The 22353-nt window shown below is 44.5% G+C and overlaps 1 protein-coding gene across 3 annotated transcripts in view; it reads right to left on the bottom strand.

Moving 5' to 3' along the window:
• ALDH18A1 (aldehyde dehydrogenase 18 family member A1) overlaps positions 1-21197 on the bottom strand; it is a 40443-nt gene extending 19246 nt beyond the window's left edge. Inside the window, exons 1-6 of one of the 3 annotated variants that reach the window (XM_080643050.1) lie at positions 21112-21197; positions 16315-16430; positions 9362-9576; positions 4210-4359; positions 4018-4122; positions 264-422 (exon numbers count right to left, since the gene is read on the bottom strand). In XM_080643050.1, coding sequence (XP_080499176.1) covers positions 264-422; positions 4018-4122; positions 4210-4359; positions 9362-9576; positions 16315-16402 — 717 coding nt within the window. In that variant the 5' untranslated portion in view covers positions 16403-16430; positions 21112-21197. Of the gene's footprint in view, positions 1-263; positions 423-4017; positions 4123-4209; positions 4360-9361; positions 9577-16314; positions 16431-21040 lie in introns of all 3 variants that reach the window. The other 2 variants (XM_080643051.1, XM_080643049.1) reach the window with 2 other exon arrangements.
• Positions 21198-22353: the final 1156 nt, after the last annotated feature.

Here is a 22353-nt window from a genome sequence, read left to right as displayed (position 1 = left end):
CTCTGGCAACCCCCCTTTCCAAACATGCACCCTTCTATCCATTGACATACAAAAGCCATGCTCACAGCAGCTTCAATCGCGATCACACCTAACCCCGTTGAAGGAAACCCTCTCTCTCCAGGAGAGCTTATGCCCCACTGGTCAGGACACCACTCACTCCCAATTTCCACCTCGTTAGAACCAGGCTTCCGGTGTTAGTACATGCAGCACCGCGTGGCGTTAGTGTCTCTGGCATGCTCGACCCTTCGGAGCATTTTACCCACATTTACCCCCTGGAGATCACTATTGGGCTCAGCTGGGGGGACAACAGCATCATTCGTGTTGACAATGGGGACGATGTTCATTCGGAGGAGCTCATGAAGTGTCCCATTGAGGTTCCGGCGCTTCTGTTCATCGTGGAAATCCAAATTGGTCACCAAAATCTAAAAGGTTTAAATAGATCAAAACACAGGGGGGAGAAAAATGATGAAATTCCTAGTTTCAGCTTACAAAAGATGCTAAGACTGGAGAAGTTAAACATTAGGATTCTGCGATCCTACACAGACTGGAATGGAACACACATCTTTGATGCCTACGCAATTATTCTAGATATGAAGAAAAAGTTAGAATGACTTGGAAGATCAGGACTTCTTGTAAAAGTACTTTAATTCTCAGAGCACTACCAAATCTCACCCATTTACAAAATTAAGAAAAATGAATGTATCTACTTTGGAGGGCTTTTGGGGAAAGTAATGACTGTCATTAACTTCTAAAATATTTTTGTATCCTAGCATCTGATTCAGGCATAGAAACATTTGGTGAGCGAATGAATGAATGGTTTTCCCTGCTGGGAAGTGTCTGAGATAAAAGGAAATAGGGCTGTGTCATCACTGTTCTCGTTCTGCGGCCGACCACTACTGGAGTTTACAAAGACTGTGAGAGCATGTGGGGCTAATCTGAGAAGTGTATGGAGGTGACTCTTTAGTCACACACTGTAAGAAGGGCTAAATGTAACTTAGTTCAGGGCAGGGGATGAGCATATGCTGCTCAGAGGTAGAGTGGAGAGCTGGTGGTCAGCTCTGCTTCCCTGCCTGAATCCAAGTTTTTGGCAGGGTTTAGCAGGGGAGAGAGGTAACGGGGGATGGTGTCAAGAAACTAAATGGCAACAAACCCTGAAGCTCATGAAAAAATGTTTCACCAAAAACCCTCTGATGGGGCCCTAACCGGTTTGGCTCAGTGGATAGAGCGTCGGCCTGCGGACTGAGGGGTCCCAGGTTCGATTCCGGTCAAGGGCATGTGCCTTGGTTGCGGGCACATCCCCAGTGGGGGGCGTGCAGGAGGCAGTGATCGATGTTTCTCTCTCATCGATGTTTCTAACTCTCTATCCTTCTCCCTTCCTCTCTGTAAAAAATCAATAAAAAAACCCCACAACAAAACAAAACACCTTCTGATGGGTAAGGACGGGGGCTCTTGTGGTGCAAGGCAGGCTGAAGTAGGAAGGTTGGAGGCAGGTGGTCAAGGAGGAAGGGACTAAACAGTGGGAAAGGCTGAGCCCTGAACTGGGGCTGGGCAATGGTAACTAAGGTAACAGCAGCCTGAATGACATACAAAATGTGAGTGAAGAAGACAAAATGGTAATGTCTAAGGGAAATAACTCACTCACTCATCCCATAGAATATTTACTGAGTACTTCTGGAATGCCAGGCCCTGTACCAGCTGCTGGGATGGAGAATAAAAACGTTGAGGGTTTGGGTAAGATGGAATAAGGCCTGTTTTTGTATGGATAGATCATGAACTCCTCTTCAGAAAAGCTTAGTCCTGTAGGAAACATGACTGAGTCAAAGGCAAACAATGATTATAGTCCTGGTGGGGAAAGGACAAACTATAGAAGTAAACACATGTATGTAGGAGAGGCAAGCAGAAGGCATAAAGGTCCAGTGAAAATACCTAAGGCTCAAACAACAGAACACGCAAGAGAGAGGAGACAGGAGCCCTGAGAGAGAAAACTATGTGCCTGGAGAAGGACAACCTGTTACCATGCAAACCAGTGTCACGTCTGTGAAGAAAAAATAAGCTGCTTTACTTGTTTAAGTCTTTAACTTGACAACTTACTGGAGATTTCCACAGCCCCTAAATGGTCTTCAAAATGAGAGTAGTAAAGAAAACAAGGAACCACAGGATAAGGTACAAAGGGCAAAGACTTCTGGTAGGTAAGATCAGTGGGGAAGGCAAAGGAAGGGGCCCAGGGCAGATGCTTGCTGGAAAGTGGAGGGGGCAGAGCTCTTTCTTCACATCAACATTAATGGGAGCAATGGTTACTGTGCACTGACTTTTAATGTGACTTTCATTAAAAAAAAAAAAAAAAGTCTGACCAGTGTGGCTCAGTGGTTGTGCACCAAGAGGTTGCTGGTCTGATTCCCGGTCAGGGCACATGTCCAGGTTACAGGCATGATCCATAGTAGGGGGCGTGCAAGAGGCAGCTGATCAAAGTTTCTCTCTCATTGATGCTTCTATCTCTCTCTCCCTCTCCCTTCTTCTCTCTCTAACAGCAATAAAAACATATTAAAAAACCAACAACTGCCTGGCCAGCGTGGCTCAGTGGTTGAGTGTGAACCTATGAACCAGGAGGTCCCAGTTTGATTCTCAGTCAGGGCACATGCCTGGGTTGTGGCCTTGATCCCTAGTAGGGGGCATGCAGGGGGCAGCTGGTCAATGATTCTCTCGTCGTTGATGTTTCTATCTCTCTCTTCCTCTCTGCAATCAATAAAAATATATTTAAAAAAACACACACACCAAAAAACCAACAACCAAAACACCTAAAAAAAAAAAAATCAAACCTGGGAAAAAGCAAAACAAAACAAAAACATAGTTCCTGGATGTAAGTTTCCTCATTTGGCTCCAGGCATTTTTAAAAAAATTAAAGACTAAAACTGTCATGGGATTGCAGCAGAGAACTGATAATAAAAGGTGACAGAAATTGAGATTTCCATTGTATTTATGCTAACAGGAAAAAAAAACCAAAACACAAAAGCTAAGATGACAGAGAGTGGGATCTCCGGCCACAGGAAACAGGTGGATAAGTCCACACCTTTCTGTTTCAGCTGACTTTTCCAAGGACACTCTAGTATAATTCCAGAACATCACTGAATAACAACTGTGAAAATGAGAGGGACACAAAGCAATGGGAAGTGAAAGATGCACATTTACCATCACCTGTGTAAAATAACCCCTGTGTAAGTGATCAGAGGCAGCAAGGGTGTCTGAAAAGAATAACCTGGGGAGTTAAGATTATTTTCAGTTGTTTTGTGAAGTGACCATTCACTTGTTTCGTGATATTTAGATCTTTCTATTCAGTGTGTAGTTGTTTAGTTGATGAAAAATACAATTTTTTAAAATTCTGGAAATTTAGGTAAAAAAGAAATAAGGTAGGAAAAAGGTTCTAGAACATTCAGAGGTAATCACTAAAAATTTCTAAATTCCATGGAGACTGGAACCATGGCTGGCTTGTTCACCACAGTATCCCCAATGCTTAACAGATTCCTTGGTACACCATAGGTACCTCAAAAATATTTGCTGAATGAGTAAAAACCTAACCAACCACCAACATTCCTTTTTACCTTCAATGCTTAGCAGGTATCTAAAGCAACCACTACCAAGTGAAGCAAGCCAATGAAATAAAGATATCTATCTTCAGAAGAATTAGCAGCTGCAGCCCTAAGAGCTACTAGTATAACAACCAGAGCTAACACTTGTTATTAAACACTGCATCAAATGATTGTCATGTAGTATTTTCTCAGTAAGCCCATCCAAAAACCCTCTGACATAGGCACTGACATTATCCTCATTTTTCAGAGGAAGAGACTGAGGCACAAAAAGGTTAGACTGAAAGAATTTCTCCAGATCTCCCAACTAGCAAGTGCCGAAGCCCAGACTGTCTCCTGGTGGTCTGCCTCCACATCCCTGGGGCTCATGATCTTCTTGCTCCATGGGAATCACCCTCACGGGTCCCATGCCCCCTTGCAAAGGTCAGCCTCTCACCTGGGCAGCACAGATGCTGTACTGGGTAAACATGGCTTCATACAAGGCCATCAGTCCACTCTGTCCCGCGGCTGCACAGGCTCGGGCTTCTAAGACAGGAATTGCCTGGAACACACCAACAGACAAGGTGTAGTTGAGAGAGAGGGAAGGAGGGCTGAGGGCCCATTCCAAGGGGTGGGAAGCAGCACTCACCATCTCCTTCAGCTGGTTCTGCCCCGAGTGCAGGGCCTGCCTCACGCTCTGAGACAGAAGGATCTCATGGCGCAAGCGTTGCTTGCCAAAAGCTACGGCTCCACTAGTTACCAGCATCATCTCTCGGCCTTGATTCTGTAGCACTGACACCTGACAGTGAGGAAGAAAAAGGCACCACAAGTCACTTGTAATATCTCTTTCCTCTCTTTACAAGAAATGCAGGTAAGCCCTGACCGATTTGGCTCAGTGGATAGAGTGTCGGCCTGCGGACTGAAAGGTCCCAGGTTCAATTCCAGTCAAGGGCATGTATCTTTGTTGCGGGCACATCCCCAGTAGGAGGTGTGCAAGAGGCAGCTGATCGATGTTTCTAACTCTTTTTCCCTCTCCCTTCCTCTCTGTAAAAAACAAACAAACAAACAAAAAACCAACAATAAAATATATTTAGAAATAAATGAATGAATGAATGAATGAATGAATGAATGAATGCAGGTAAGATGGAAACTGAATGGATCTCAAATGCTGGTTTATGGACCAGCCCTGGGCTGACCCTGGGAAGAATCACCCAAGTTGCTTGGTAAAAATATAGATTCCTACATGCTGACGCAAATCTGGTAAGCAGGTGGCAGACAGAAATTGGAAGTTTTTAGTAAGGGATTCTGGTGTGTAGCCAGGTTTGGCATCTACAGGGCTTGATGGTGTCTGTTGTAGTCTGGTCTCTGCAGAAGGCCTAGTTGTTACAGGAAAAAAGGGCCAGAAGAGAAGTTTGGAGCTGCAACATAAGCTTAGCGGATGAATTCAAATCCTAAGGGGGTATGTCTGCTATGGTCACCTTTGGCTGGACCAGAGACAGATGCTCACCCTGTTCGGCTCTGTCTGCCCAGGACCCAGTCCCTTTTTCCCCTACCTTGGACAGATCCACATGAAAGAATCAAGGAGTCAAGATGCAAATACAGTCAATATTCCTAACCTGTCCTTTATTCCTAATGCTTGAACCCTTTAACCTGGTTCAGGAACTCACTAAGTTATTTTAAAAAAGAATGCTTTACTACAGAAAGTCTCATACTTAACCAAAGTGGTAAGAACAGTATTATGAATTCCAATGTACTCATCACCCCTCTTCAACAATGATCTCTCATGGCCAATATCTCACTTTCCAATACTCCTTTTATAGTTCCACCATTATTTCAATACAAATCCCAAGGCCCCAGACTTATGATTTCATCTGTAAATATTCTAGCAGTAATTGCTAAAAGACAGGGAATATACAGGGTGTCCCCAAAAATGTAAACACACTTTGAATAGTTATATATTCCAATTATATATTAAATCTGAAAAGAAACATCAATTGAGCTATCAGCTGTTAAAGCGTGTATACATTTTTTGGGGACATGCTATACATATATACACATCCATAAAACCAGTCATTTTTTCCAGCTTGCTCAAACTGAGATGCAAATTAAGCCCATATATTGCAATTAACTGAAATGTCTCTTACATCTCTTTTAATCCACAGGTGCACCCCCCGCTTGCTATTTTTTGTTGAAGAATTGATGTTGTTTGTCCTTCAGTGTTTCACAGCCTCAATTTTCCTGCTTGTGTCCCTGTGGTGTAAGTATGCTTGTTTTTAAATATGTTTTTAATGATTTCAGAGAAGGAGAAAGAAATAGAAACATCAATGAGAGAGAATCATTGATTGGCTGACTCCTGCATGCCCCCTACTGGGGACTGAGTCCGAAACCTGGATGTGCCCTAATGGAGAATCAAACTGTGACCTCCGGGTTCATAGGTCAATATTCAACCACTGACCCACACTGGTGGGGCCTGTGGTGTAAGTTTAATGCTGTATTTTATATTCCTATAAACTGCTACTAGGTATGGAGGCTTGATTTGTTTTGTCAAGAATTTATAGGTCATGGTGTCCATCAAGGGGATACATATTTCCTGGTTATCTTTCTTTTTGTGATGTTAACCGCTATTTATGATCGTCACTAAGATCTCTATTAATTATTAGGGCTTCAAAAGGCTGATATTCAAATTTATTCATTTTTTCTTCATTTATAGGCTAAACACTTCCATAAAGGGAAATTTTCCTTCATTAAGTGCTTGGTCACCTTGAGGTATAGTTTGTTTATGAAAGGCAGGACAGATGTGTGCCTCTTTTCCTTTATTTACCAGTTTTTAAAATAATGAGTAGGTCCTCTAGTATCCTCCAAAGATAACCAATGAGTTATTTTAAAGTATCATTATGAATTCATGGATTAAACATACTCCATGTGTTTAAATTTGTTGCAGTAATTATCTCTGTATCTTTGGCTAGGGGAAGCCACATTGGCTCCTGCGTCCAGCGAACATGATCAGGTGCTTTGGATGAGACATATTAGCCCTGCCCTGATCCAGAAAGCGCTTCCGTTAGGTCCATGCATGTTTCTAGAAGGGGAGCTGGTGACCTAAGACAGTGGTCGGTAAACCTCGGCTCGCGAGCCACATGTGGCTCTTTGGCCCCTTGAGTGTGGCTCTTCCACAAAATACCACGGCCTGGGCGAGTCTATTTTGAAGAAGTGGCGTTAGAAGAAGTTTAAGTTTAAAAAATTTGGCTCTCAAAAGAAATTTCAATCGTTGTACTGTTGATATTTGGCTCTGTTGACTAATGCGTTTGCCGACCAATGACCTAAGAAATCCTTACCAGGTTCTCCCCACTGTTTTCATCAACTTTCTCTTTTGCTCAAAATCTTCAAACTGCTTGAGATTGGACCCCAATTCCTCTACCTTGCCAAAGCCCTGCCTGATGGAATGATCCACTTCCCATTCTCCCTGAAGAGATCACTGCCACTGCTCACAAACTCCTCCCTCCCTGTCCCCCATGTGGATCCACCTGCAGAGCCTCTTCTTCCAAGAAGTGCTGGCTGCACAACTCCAGGGGCGCCACTCACACTGTGCACTCAGCAGCATGGAACAGTTCCCTTCTGTTGGTGCAAAGCAGCCAGTTGTAAAGGCCCAGGCTGAGTCCCAGCTCTCCTAGGAAGCCCCAAGAATAATCACACTGTCATTTGACTTTCCCATCTCTGGACCCATCAGTGACTGTCATTTGGGCCCAGTTTATAGGAATATAAAATTCATTTGAATACTTACTGCCTTAAACAATCACCTAATTGTTTCAGGAGTCCCAGTCCTGGCTCCCCAAGCCCCTCAAAATATAGCCCTTACACAAATATTTGTTAAGCTGAATTGATTTCATGGACTCAATTTGGGAGGAAGATTTGATCATTGCTCAGTAGAGAAAATATAAGATGCCATTAAATTTCAGGTTAGCAGTTTCCTAATACCAGCTCCTCAATAAAGTTATTAAAAACTGAAAACATGGTTATATACGATTGAGGTGAGTTACAGCCAGAGTGGAAAAGCTCTAGCTCTAGCTCCAGGATGCCTGGTGTCTGGTTTTGACTTTGGTCAGGCACTGGCAAACTAGGGCCTACAGGTCAAATCTGTCCTGCACCAGTTTTTATAAACAAATCTCTACTGGAATCAGCCATGCTCATTCATTTACATATTGTCTAAGGTGGCTTTTTTTTTTTTTTTAAATATATTTTATTGATTTTTTACAGAGAGGAAGAGAGAGGGATAGAGAGTCAGAAACATCGATGAGAGAGAGACATCGATCAGCTGCCTCCTGCACGCCCCCTACTGGGGATGTGCCCGCAACCCAGGTACATGCCCTTGACCGGAATCGAACCCGGGACCCTTCAGTCCGCAGGCCGACGCTCTATCCACTGAGCCAAACCGGTTAGGGCTAAGGTGGCTTTTGTGCTACAACAGCAGAACTGAGAAGCTGAGACACATACATGGCCTACAAAGCCTAAAACATTTACTATCTGCCCTTTGCAGAAAAAGTTTGCTGATCCTTGCCCTTGGCAAAGATAAGGGTAGTGGGATTTGTGACATGTTTAAAGTCCAAAATTCCTACTGTCAATCCCCAAGGTCAGTTTCTTTACTGATAATCTGTGGTCGGCCTGGCTTGACTGCATGACCAGTGGAGCATTAAATCCCCACCGGAAACTTCTGCTTTGAGCCCTTCTAAAGCCAATATTCCTTACACAGATATCCTGTGATTCAATCTGGAGACTAAGTGTTGTCCCTGTCTCCACATAAGGACCCTGGGGGACATGAAAAAGGGGATTGTCTGTCTCTCAGACCCCCACTGTTTATTTGCACTCTCTCTCCTGCTGCCTGTATTCTTTGCCTTAAATGAAAGCCTTACATGGGTATTCTCTGTGGAGTCTGGTGAGTCCTTTTTAAATATCTGGCCTTGGAAAATCTTTGCAATGATAGCTCCTATTATTTCAAGATTATTGGGCTAATTGAAAAAGAAAAAGCCCAGCAAAACAGGGAAAAGCTCAATATTTACACACATCCCCCTGAGTTCTCAACCCTAACTATATATTAGAGTCACCTGGGAAACTTTAAAAAAATGGTGCTTGAGCCCCACCCCAGAGACACATCCTATAACAAAAGTCTAATATGCTAAGTGTCTGTCCATTTGACCACTAGCTATGATGTGCACTGACCACCAGGGGGCAGATGCTCCAACTGGTAGATTAGCTTGCTGTTGGGGTCCAGCTGATCGGCACTGGGTGAGATGTGTTGGACACACCCCGGAGCCCTCCCTGGCCCCCATTGTGCACCGGTGGGGTCCCTCAGCCTGGCCTCCGCCCTCTCGCAATCCAGGACCCCTCAGGGGATACTGGAGAGCCAGTTTTGGCCTGATCCGCGCAGGCCAGGCCGAGGGACCCCAGTGATGCACAAATCTGTGCACCGGGCCTCTAGTATTAAATGATTGAGCGTGCAGCCCTGGCGTCTCCAGGTCCTGAGAATTTTAATGTGCAGCAGGATTGAGAATCACTGACATGTGCAGCTCCTGGTCACTAAGAAGCCTGAGAGATGAACTGCAGAATCAGCTCTACTCCTTGACATCCCCTTTGCTTACTGTAGGATTATATCTCCCACTGGCACCTTCAGTGAGAAAGGGAGTTTTCAGATTGGGTTAAATCTATTACACTCAAATCAAGATTATTTGTACAAGCTGATAAACCTAAACTGACAGCTTAAAAACCCTATTTTATTTTGGTTCAGTAGAATTTTCCATCTTGGCAATTACCTGCTCAACAATAGATGCCAGGCGTCCCAATGCCAGGCCACATTCATCCCCTCGGGTCACCACGGCGCTTCCAAGTTTCACCACGATTCTCTTGGCATGCTTCAGCTCACTGCGGTGGGCAAAAGACTTGCCATGTGCGCGACTAAGGGGTACAGTGATAAATGGGATGTTGCTCCAAGAACGGACATTTCTGATGGTTGAAGGCTGGACAGGATCTGTAGCCCCCAAACAAAGTTGAATGAAAAAAAGAAGGAAAAAAAAAGGAAAAGAAAAACACAATATATTGTCTCATTAAAAAGATATATGCGCAGTATTAACCAGTTTAGCCATCAAAAAATAGCTTTATCATTCTTAAACAAGTAAAACCAGTATATCAAAAGTCATATCTAGCATGTACCCACTACACAGGTCACAGGTACACTCAAACACTGCTGGTGAAGGGTTCAGACAAAACGATCTTTCCTGAAGATGTGTTGACAAAATATATTAAAAACCTTAAAAATTTTCACAGGGGAGAGGCAAGAGAGTAAAAATAAATAAATTTTTTTTCGCAAATTTTTGCTCTGGCTGGTGTGGCTCAGTTGGTTGGGTATCGTCCTGCGAACTGAAAGGTTGCAGGTTTGATTCCTTGTCAGGGCACACGCCCAGGTTGCAGGCTCAATCCTGAGTAGGGGGCGTGTAAGAGGCAGCTGATTGAAGTTTCACTCTCACATTGATGTTTCTCTCTCTCTCTCTCCCCTCCCTTCTTCTCTCCTCTAAAAATCAATTTAAAAAAAAAGTTTTCATCCAGCAATTCCATATTCAGAAATTTATTCTAAGAAACTACTCAGAGATCAAAACAAAGAGATTCATCAGAAAGCTGTTCACCAGTGTTATTTATAACAGGAAAAATTGGCAGGTAAATGTCCAAAAAAAGGGAAGATGGATTAATGAACATTTTTATGTTTAATAAAACAGGAAAATGCTTATGGTATGTTTCCTAAACATATCTAAATGCACAGGAAAAAGATGCAGAGCCGAAACCGGTTTGGCTCAGTGGATAGAGCGTCGGCCTGCGGACTGAAGGGTCCCGGGTTCGATTTCGGTCAAGGGCATGTACCTTGGTTGCGGGCACATCCCCAGTGGGAGGTGTGCAGGAGGCAGCTGATCGATGTTTCTCTCTCATCGATGTTTCTAGTTCTCTATCCCTCTCCCTTCCTCTCTGTAAAATATCAATAAAATATATTTAAAAAAAAAAGATGCAGAAAATAAATCAAAATGATTACGAGTGATTTAATTTTCTTCTTTATTCCTATCTTTTTTCCAAATTTATGCAGTAAAAATGCACTGCTTTCATAATAAAAATACAGAATATGTGCTTTAAAAGCCACACCACTATAAAAAGACAGTGAGTCTGATTAGCAAAGACAATTAGGAGCCAAGTAATTAGTAGGAGTAATAAAAAATATTATAACTAATCTAGCTACAAAGTTCCTCTCTGACAAGGCAGCATGAATCCAGGTGCCTGCAATGATAAAAGGAACTGGACAACATTCTGAAGGAAGAGTAATGTTGGAGTCAGACATTTTGTTTCTATCCCTTGGGTCATATGCCTCTAAGCAACCCTTACTGATTCCTTTTCTTGGGGGGGCGGGTGCCGGAGGGGGGGGGGGCGCAAAACTGTATAAGATTTCTAAAGAGGCAAAACAAAAACAACAAAATCTTACCAATTACCCATGTGCCCTCTCTCACAAATTAGGAGGATTCCTGTTCTAGCAGGGTACACTGCCACCAGTCAAAAGATGCAGTTCCTAGACTTTCTTGCTCACCTAGACATGGCCATGTGACTAAGTTCTGGTTAACATAATACATATGAAAACATTAGGTGGGACTTCAAGCAATTTCCTTAAAAAGAAAAGAGCTTCCTGCGTGAGATTTGAACCCACGGCTGCCTGATTTCTGGCAGCCAACAACCACATCTATTTGTGCTAATTCATGGCTATTATTTATTCCCAGATAAATCAAGGTGCAACAGCTCAGAGCCTTCCAATTACTCTCTACACATAGAACCATTCTGCCGCTTAGAGTCTCCTCTCCTTCTTACCCAATGTTATTTACCTACTGATGCCTTTTTGACTGAAATTACATTAAAGGTGAACTAAAAAATGTGGAAAAAAAGGAAAAATGCTTCCCTCTTCCCTTTGTCCATCCTGCTGCTTGGAACGTGGGTAAGAAGGCTGTAGCTCAAACATCCACTGTGGACCACAGAGAACACGGCAGAACTGTGAAGCAAAAAGAGTGTGGAAGCCTGATGATTTCACGTACGACCTGGAAGCCCTGGACTGCCTCCTTTCTTTTAGGACCCCAGGCTTCTCTCAAGGGAAAGAGAGAGAAACAGATTTCTATCCTGGTTGAGCCATTATGTTCTGGGTTTTCTGTTACCTGCCCCTGACCTAATTGTACCGAACACAGAAGGAGAATGAAGGCGTAGGCAGAAGGGCAGGTGAGGCCTGCACGGGGAAGAGAAGCTGGCTGTGGATGTGAGTTGTTGACAGGTGGTCTCACTCACCGCGAATGGACTTTCACTTGGTGGGATTTCAGATTGTAAGAAGCAAGGCACCATGGGCAACAGGCAACACAGGCTCTCAGCAGACTAAACTTTAGGCATTCCCTCCCCACACCAAGAGCTCTCTCTGTATCATTACAGGCATTAATGAGTTACTAAAAGAATCATTCCAAGCCACCTTTTGGACCATTCTTCTATAATTGTACTATTATAGAATAACTTCCTCCACTTGAATCAAACATTATTACCTCCATTTATATTTACAGATTTTCCCTAGACCCACTGCCTCTATCTCACGGGTGGGCAAACTTTTTGACTCGAGGGCCACAATGGGTTCTTAAACGGGACCGGAGGGCCGGAACAAAAGCATGGATGGAGTGTTTGTGTGAACTAATATAAATTCAAAGTAAAGGAGCGGAGAGGAGAGCAAGAGAACCCTCCGCTCTTTCGGCTCTGCGGGCCGTAGTTTGCCCACGGCTGGTTCAGGTGACCAGATGACAGAAACCAATCAGAATCAGTCAGGCCAGGTTAGCATGAATGAGACACCTGATACACAGCCTGTATTAGCAGAGGGTGGCTTGGCTCGGTGCCAGGCAGTCAAGGGTCGCTCTGGCTGCTGGCAACTGGGTCATAGCAGATCAGGGCTGACAAGGTTCAAGAGGTCACACAAGGCTTCAAGCACATAAAAGCTCAGTCACATCCAGTGGGCTAGAGCACCAAGGATAGATCTATGGGACCCAAGGCTTTTTGGGTTTCCTGTTTAACAGTGCTCTCACCCACCCAGATTGACCCCACCTTTCTTGGTGGCATTATTTTATGTTCTGCAGTGTATTATACTTTTTAGGGTCCATACTGAAGACTGAGAAGACCTTGATTACTTTGGAAAAATCTAAGGCTTCTGGATGGGTAATCTCTTTCCATCTTCTAAGGAATCTTTAGGCTCTAAGTCCCAGAGAACAGCCATTACCTCCAAGTAAGTCTGAGGGGCTACTGAGGTGTATGTGTTGGGGGTTGGGGGTGGGGAAGTACTGTAAGGTTGTCCATACTCCTCAAAAGTGCCATGGATCACACTCCAAGGGAGGATAAGCCCTTTACCTTTTCAGCATCAGAGCCCTTATGCCCTGCAATCAATGAGGCTGTGTCCCAGGCCTGAACAAGAAGGAACTCTGACATTATTTCTTTCTCCCTTCCTGGCTTTCCACTTCTCTCTGTGTTTGTATCTACATGCTTTCTCACTTTGCCCTTTTAATTTCTTTAGTTCTCTTCTGCTTATCATGGTCAATGAACACAGGGCTCCAGGCCCCAGAAAAATCTGGATACAAATATAGAAAAATAAATCTAGGGACAAGATCAGAAAGTGCCTCCTTCTGTGAATGAGGCTACTGAGAATAAACAATATCACCAATAAAAATATTGACGTGAATACTTACTACAAACCAAGAGCTGTGTTAACTAGTCATACACTTTTATAGGGCAGAGGATATATAAAAGGTCAAGTGTAGACTCTGGAGCCAGACTGCCTTGGTTGGAATCTCAACTGTCCACTTACTTGCTGTAACCTTTACCTATCACATAAAGTTGTGAGGGAAGGAAAGAGTTAATGCACTAAGGGACTGGCACAAAATAAACATTCAAGTATTAGCTGTTTTTATAAAAAAGTGTTAGGTATCGTTGTCATCATCATTATCATCATCATTGTCATCTTACTGAATTCTCATATACCCATGGCTTAGGAATTATGAGTTAGTTGTCATTAGCCTCATTCTATAAATAAGGGAACCAAGGCCCAGAGAAGTTGAGTAACTCACCAACATTACCACTGCAAAAATGGCCTCAATACTTGAAGCTTCTCTCACCAACAGGTGGAGCCTATTTTCCCACCCCTTGAATCTGAGCTGGCCCTATGTCTTGCTCTGACCCCAACCATGATGTGAAGAAGCCATGGATAGCCTGCTGGAGGATGAGAGACCACATGGAAGAGAGATGATCTATCATTCCATCAGAGCCCTTACCCTAACCCCCACCCCCGCCCTCAACAATCAGCCGTGAGCCAATGTGAAAACTAACACAGACACAGAACCACTGTGCAGCTGAGCCCAGTCCATCATGCCAACCCATAAAATTGTGACCTAACTCCATAGCTGCTGTCACTAAGTTACTTACAAAGCAAGTAGCAGAATCAGTTTTCAAACCCAGGGAGCCTACTACATCCAGACCCTGACCTCTTCTTTACATGACTGGGAAATAGAGATTTTTCCACATGATAATAAGCTTGGTTAGTTGATAAGCACGTCATCTGCAGTAAGGTTTGGAGCCAGACTGTTGATAAGATTTAGGTGTTATCAAGGGGATAGCCAATATAAAATACAATAAACGGCCTTTGAACAAATGGTGCTGCAACAACTACACATCCATAGGCCAAAAAATGAACCTTGCAACAACTAACCCTCACAACTTACATAAAAATTAACTCAAAGTGATCATGGACTTAAATGTAAAACTATAAAACTTTTAGAAAAAAAGAAATGAAGAAAATCTAGGGCTATTCAAAGAGTTCTTAGACTTGACCCCAAAAGTATAATCCATAAAAGAAAAAACTGGTAAACTGGACCTCATCAAAAAATTTTTAAAAACCCAAACACAAAAAAGCATAAACAAACTGAAAAACTTTCCTGTTAAGATAATGAAATGACAAACTACAAACTGGGAGGAAATATTTCCCAATCACACATCTGACCAAGGTCTAGTATTTAAATAATAACTCTCAAAACTCAACAGTAAAAAACTAAACAATTCAATTAAAAATGAGCAAATGACATTTCACTGAAGAGAATATACAAATGGCAAATAAGCACATGAAAAGATGTTCAACATCATAAGCCATTTAGGGAAAAAAAATTAAAACCACAATGAGATATCATTACACACCTATCAGAATGGATAAAATGAAAACATCACCAAAGTTGGTGAGGATGAAGAGAAAGTGGATCACTCATATACTGCTGGTGTGAATATAAAAAGGAATATAAAAACAGTTTGACAGTTTCTTATAAAACTACCTACCATATGACCCAGCAATTGAACTCTTGGGCATTTATCTCAGACAAATGAAAACTACGTTCACACAAAATCCTGTACTTAAATGTTCATAGTGGCCTTATTCATAATAGTCAAACAATGGAAACAACCAGTTGCCCTTCAATGGGTGAATGGGTGGATTAAATACAATTCAATAATAAAAAGGAACCAGTCTACACACACAAATTGAATAAGTCTCCAGAGAATTTTGCTGAGTTTAAAAAAAAAAAAAAAAAAGCCATCCCCACTGGTCATATACTGTATGATTTCATTTGTATAAGATTTTGAAATGACAAAACTATAAAAATGGAGAATACAGTAGAAGTTGCCAGGGGTTAGAGATAGGGAGGAGGGAGAAACCTGAAGGATCCTATATCTTGACTCTATCAATGGCAATATCCTGACTGAGATATTGGGAGAAATGGGTAAAGGGTATAAGGAATGTCTCTGTGTTAATTCTTATAATTGCAAATGAATCTATAATTATCTCAAAATTAAAAATACTTAATTACAAAAAAAGTAATGAACAAAAATAGCCTGTAAAAAAATTGGGGGGGGGGAGGAATGAATATAGATAACACTTTATTTAACAAATTTTTAAAAATATGTTTTTATTGATTTTAGAGAGAGAAAAGGAGAGGGGGAGAGAGAAACATCAATGAGAGTGAAACATTAATTGGCTGCCCCTTTCTGGGGATCGAGCCTGCAACCTGGGCATGTGCCTTGATTGGGAATTGGAACCAGTGACCTCTTGGTGCATGGGATGATGCTCACCCAATTGAACCAGGGCTAAATTTTCGTTTTCATTTTGAATTATTTATTTATTTGACATACAAAAAGGAAACAATTAATGTAAACAACTTGATAACTTTGGAGGTAAATATATATTCATGAAACTATCACCATATTCTATTTCATAAAACTATCTATTATGTCTCAAAGTTTCACTTTATTGATACAAACACTTAAAACAGTGGTCGGCAAACTCATTAGTCAACAGAGCCAAATATCAACAGTACAATTGAAATTTCTTTTGAAAGCCAAATTTTTTAAACTTAAACTTCTTCTAACGACACTTCTTCAAAATAGACTCGCCCAGGCCGTGGTATTTTGTGGAAGAGCCACACTCAAGAGGCCAAAGAGCCGCATGTGGCTCGCGAGCCGCAGTTTGCGGACCACTGACTTAGAACATTTCACCACTAGGCTGCTTCCTTGCTTACTCTCTTTGTCCAATTCCACCATTTTATATTTTTTCCCTCCTTTAAAACCTTGTTTGAAACACAGGCTGACCAAACTTCCCACACATTTCTAAGTCTCCTATGGTACATACGAGATCTGGAGAGAGCTGTGGATTGAGCCCAGGGCAGGAGACGCTGGTTGAAGGGCTGGAAGCCAGAGCGGCAGATTTGACTCAACATGTTGCGATGTGGTCACTGATCAAAGTGCCTGCAGAATGCATTTTTAAAAAATTGAATAATGAAAAACACTAGACAATTAATTTCCTTTTCCTCTACTTCCCCACACTCAGAATAAAAACTTGACCGTCCTGCTTCAAACTCCTCTGTATTAAGGAAACTCCTACCTCCTCTTTAGAGTGTATAAAAGAGAGAAAAACACAAATGGTTACGTCCCACACTCCAACTCAACCTTTCCCTTCCTAGACTCCCTTAGTTTTTGTGTAAGTAAATGGCAATTAAGGATTATGAATATTTTGAGTGACAAAAAAATCTTTAAGGTATAGTGTTTACCTTCACTACAATTCCTATACCACTGGGGAGTCTCCAACAGATTAAAAACAGATCCAACAGCCCGGGCTGGGTAGCTCAGTTGGTTAGAGCATTGTTCTGATATGCCAAGGTTGTGGGTTCTGTAGAGAGCACCTGGGAAGGCACATGGGCACTTCTTTAATTGTCAGCTGAATCCAGTGGCTTTAGCAAAGCCATGTCCTGGAAACACTTTAGCAGAGGCAGGAGTATTGTCAGCTTGACCTTCAGCCCAGGTGCCAGAGGGTGGGTTTTGTTATTTAAATCCAGCCAAGCACCAGGAATGAATACCACTTGGGCCAACCCAAGAATGCTAATAATCTCCTTTGTCTTGACTTTTAGTAAAACTTCCTGGTTTTTGCTGTATAAAATAAAGACGCTGTATTGGCTCTGGGTCCCTGTCCCTGTTCCTGTGAGAGGACAGTGGTCCCACCCAGCCCCAGCTTTTTCCTTCTATCTCTGTGTCTGTCTCTTTCTTTCATTTTCTCAATCCCCAGTACCCCCTACTCAGGAACCAGACCACTCTCTAGCTGCGCTGGACACTGAAAAGAGAGAAATATTTACAAGTTCAATCTCTGATAATGACACAAATAAGAAGCAACCAATGAATGCATCCATGAGTGGAACAACAAATCGATGTTTCTCTCTCTCTAAAATCAATAAATAAAATAAAATTAAAAAAAATCAGATTCAACATCCAACAGGAGCCACCTCCACCTTCTGCTATTACCCTCAACAGATCTCCAAAAACCACATATGTGACATGTCAGCTTGACTCCTGCAGACACAAGAGGAGGAAAGGCCAGAGGATGCTGCCACATCTTTCTTCCTGCCACCCACAGGAAGCTAAAGCACATGCTTACATCCCTGGGAGGGAGTGGTAATGTCCAAAAGTGGCTGGTGTTTTAAATGACTGTGGGCACATCCCAAGGAGGATGAGTACCTGGCTAGAAACCTCAAGTTAGAACATGGTGGTTGTGGGCATTTTCCCACCCTAGGTCAAACATAAGGCTTTAGCCAAAGAATAATTTATTTCACAAAATGGTAGGGCACTCCTTCCTATACACATACAAAGAATCATTTATTGTTGTAGCTGGTTCATTGCTGCCTTCACAAGATAAGAAAAATACTGCCCCTAGCTGGGGCCTCCTTTCAACTTTTGCTCTATGGATTAGTGGACATATTCCTACCTCCTTAAATGTGCCTCAAAAACTAGCATAGGCCCATGGTGAAGAGAAATAAGGAGTGGAGTGTACTGTTCTTCAATGTATACTGTACCAAGGCACAAAAAGGAGAGAGAAGAGATTGACAGGGTACATCTGTTGTAAAAGATATGGCATCTAATAGGCAATAGAAAGTGCTAAGTGCTGTCTTTATTGATTTCTGTGCTTGTGACAATCTAGAAGAGAAGATCCCAAAAGAAAATTATTTGCATAATTCTGAAGCATGATATGAGCCTATGGTCTGTTTGCTTCTTGTGTAAATTCCTTCAGTAATTGTTGCTAAACAATTATTTCCAAATGAATTCTCAAAATACTCATAGATGAGCCAAAAGGTAAAATAATCAAGTAGTGACATTAAAATTCCAGTTCCATCTCCTTCATGAACCTTCTCCAGCAACTCTAGCATTCAAAGTTGGGTATCATCCTACAGGTTACCTTTTAACTGGCTCCTTGTATTACTGTTCCTTTTCCCAGCTAGATTATAAACTGACAGCATGGTAAACAGGATGGGAACATGGGCTTTGAAGTTGGAGAGATTTGCATTCAAGCTCTGTACTTGCTAGCTGTGTGCCTTTTAGAGGATTACTTAATCCTTCTATGCCTCGGTTTCTTCTTTTGAAAACCAGGGACAATAACAGTAAGGACCTCATACAATTATTGTGAGAATTAAATGAGACAATGCATGGAATACCTGGGTACAACAGACGGTCAATAAATGTCAGTTTTCCTCTTCCTGTCTTTTAGACACTAATGGTATCTTACAACCATTTTCTTTATTTCCTTCACGACCTGGCACAGGCACAAATCCTATCTAATAAAAGAGCAATATGCAAATTGACTGTACCTCTGCTACACCCACAAGCCACGCCCACCAGCCAATCAGGAGCAAATATGCAAATACATCCAACCAAGATGGCTACAGCCACAGAGAGCAGGAGGGAGGCTTGGGTTTCCCCGGCAATGGAGGAAGCCAAGCTTTCCGCCTGCCCTTGCCGGCCTAGGCCTCCACTCAAGGCTACGAAGTTTCAATGATAGAAGATACATAAAACCAAACAGAAATGGCGGCAGCCACGGAGCTGGAAAGAGCAAGGGGCTAGGGTTGCCCGTGGCGATGGAGAGGCCCAGGCCTCTGCTTAAGGCTACAAAGTTTCAGTTGTAGAAGATAAATAAACCCCAGATACCAGGGCCTCCGCTTGGGTTGCCAGGGGGTGTGGCCGGCCTGCAAACCACCACAGGCCCCTCGCCCAGGCCGTCCCATGCCCCAAGGGAACCCCCACCCTGATCCGGGACACCCTTCAGGGCAAACCAGCTGGCCCCCACCTGTGCACCAGGCCTCTATCCTATCTAATAAAAGAGTAATATGCAGATTGATCATTACTCCAACACACAAGATGGCTGCCCCCATGTGGTCAAAGATCCTGCCCTCATGTGGATACAAGATGGCCACCACAAGATGGCCAGCAAGGGAGGGCAGTTGGGAGGGACCAGCCCTGCATGGGAGGGCAGTTATGGGCGATCAGGCCAGCAGGGGAGGGCAGTTGGGAGGGACCAGGCTTGCAAGGGAGGGCAGTTGGGGGCGATCAAGCCTGCAGGGGAGGACAGTTAGGGGTGACCAAGCCGGCAGAGGAGGGAAGTTGGGGGCGACCAGGCATGCAGGGAAAGGCAGTTGGGAGGGACCCAGGCCTGCAGGGGAGAGCAGTTGGGGAGGACCAGGCCTGCAGGGGAAGGCAATTAGGGGCAAATAGGCTTGCTGGGGAGCAGTTAGACATCAATCAGGCTGGCAGGGGAGTGGTTAGGGGGTGATCAGGCTGGCAGGCAGAAGCGGTTAGGGGCAATCAGGAAGGCAAGCAGGTGAGCAGTTGGGAGCCAGCAGTCCTGGATTGTGAGAGGGATGTCCAACTGCCTGTTTAGGCCCAATCCCACTGGATGAATTTCGTGCACTGGGCCTCTAGTAGTTCTATAAATATTCTCTGATGGATATAGTCACAATTACACTTATTGACTGTTTAGCCCTCTCTTATCTAAGAGCAACTGAAAGCTCTGCATGTTTAAGGTCACTAAGTTATTAGGATGAAGACTGACCTGGAAACCACCCTCCTGGCCTCTGTCCTGTACCACACAGCCTCTGATTGACCCCTTCCTCATTGCAATGGATGGTTCACCCTGCCAGTTTATTATGCCCTTAGAAAGCAGATAGCTGATTCCAGGGAGCAAAGGGTATGTGTGTCTCTGTCTGTGTCTAGACTCAACGTCATCAGTTGAAAAGAGTTTCCATGTTTTGACTCAGGACATTTCTCAAGTACCTTTTCATAGGTTCTAAACAGAAAGCTCTTATCTTATTGACCTGGACGGAGAACTGAACTTTAGTCCTAACAGGCTTCACCCAGAAATACAGGCTCGGTACATGGTTCGCTTCAAGACAAAGATCCGACGATAAATGTCACCGTCTTAGAGAGCGGGAATAACCGGGAAAGCGGGGGTGAGTGGGAAGCTATGGGTGCTCCCTGATAGGCCAGGAACTACTCACAGACCACATGCCATCCTGCAAAAGGCCGTCGTGAGCCGATGGGGGGGGGGGGGAGGGGGCTGGTTTTAAGGGGAGGATCGCGAAAGCCAGGCGGGCCACGGGGGACTGCACACACAGGCCCCTGAGGTCAGCGTGTGACCAGTTACAAAACAGGGTAAACCCGACACCGAGGCAGGTGCACTGGACCGGAAGGGGTCCGCCGAGTCTTCAAGCATCTACCTGGACCAGTTCCTCCATTTGGGTGGCCAGGAAGGCCGGGTACCCTAGGTCCCCGCAGACCCCAGAGCCTCCGCGCCCAGCCATATGGATCGCGCCGGGACCGCGTGCACCCCTGGGCGGCCCGGTCCGCCGCCATCCCACGGCGCGAGCCCACGCCCACTCGTGGGCTCGGGCCACCCGGCTCCTGCTTGGGCTGCGCTCCCGCAACCCCCACGGCCGCCCGCGCCCGAGCACGCACACCTTCCCCGCCTCGGCGCATCAACCCCCGCAGAGGCGCAGGCGCCTCGCCATCCCTGCGGTCCCCGCCGCCCGCCGCGTACTTGCCTCACCGCAGCGCGCCCGGCCCCACCGCCCCTCCCGTAGTCCACGCGGGGACGATTCTGGCGCCGGCTTACTGTCGTCTTTCTTCCGTCCACGTCCCGCAAGATGACGTTACGTCAGCGGCGTAGGCGTAAAGCCAGGCCGTGGTGCCTCCGCTGTTGACGTGGGGCTAGGGGCCGGCCAGGGGCTGCGCCGCGGCGACGGCGTAGGCGCCTTCTGAGAATCTGCCCTCGCTCCACGTGGCGGGCCCCGCCCACCGAAGCCGGGGAGGCCGGCGGGAGGCGGGCTGGAGTTCTCCTGCCGAACATCCACGTCCCAGGAGGAGGGCCGCCAGGGGGCCTTCCCGGGAGGCAGGAAAGATGCATTGGTGCCTCAGCTGCTGATGTAACTCATTAGGTGTGTTTTCCAGTGTGGGTTGCACATCTCCAAAATAGGTTGACTCTATCTACACATTTAGAGCCCACAGCCCCGGCAAACTTTTGCTGTTTAAATGGGAAAAATTTTGGCACTGAGATAAAATGATTTGCCCCTTAATCGTCTGGAGGTTTTCCCAAGGGTCCCAGCCCAACTCTTGCTCGGCAAGGGCATTGGTGAGGATATTGCACTTAAATAGTTGTATTTAATCCTAGACAATTGGAACTATTTCAAAGGCGAATGAGGATCCACCCTAAAAATTAGAGCTCAGACTCTCTCCCTCTCTACTTCCCGTGCACATTCCTGCACCGGCACGGACAGCACGCTGGGCGCCAGGGGAGGGGAGCAGAGGCAGCACTTGAGTGGAGTTCGGTGACAAGGAAGCCCTCTTGCCCCTTCTGTAGTTGTCCCTAAGAACATTGCTGGGCCTATTTATTCGTTTAACATTGGCTCCTAGGCATTCCCAGGAGCAAATGATTGGGAATGTTCCCTCCCCAATGAGTTCACAGCCTTCTGGGAGAGACAGATACGTGAGCAAATGATTATAAGAGTATGTGATTAATTCTAGAGGAAGGGATGCCCAGGGATTTAGGCAAGGCTTTAAAAAGAGAATAGACATTCAAAGTGTGCTTTGAGGGACAAGAAGTAAGCAGTTCATCTAGAAGAGGGACCAGGATCATACCAGGAAGAGAGGCATGAGACATACCCTGCATGTGGGACAAGGCAGGAGAGGTGTTTGCCACCTTGCAAACTGATTTGAGTCATGCTAAAGAGCTTGAATTCTATTATCTTCACCAATAGAGGACCATGACTTTTAAAGTACTGGAATGGCATAATGAGATTTTATGTAAGAAATCAGTAACTAGGGAGATTGGATGTTAGCCTGTAGCAAAGGCCCAAGA

This window comes from Plecotus auritus, assembly GCF_963455305.1.
Source record: "Plecotus auritus genome assembly, chromosome: 9".
NCBI classification, from domain to species: domain Eukaryota; kingdom Metazoa; phylum Chordata; class Mammalia; order Chiroptera; family Vespertilionidae; genus Plecotus; species Plecotus auritus.
Note: the sequence above shows the minus strand (reverse complement) of the source record. Positions and strands in the feature narration are given on the sequence as shown.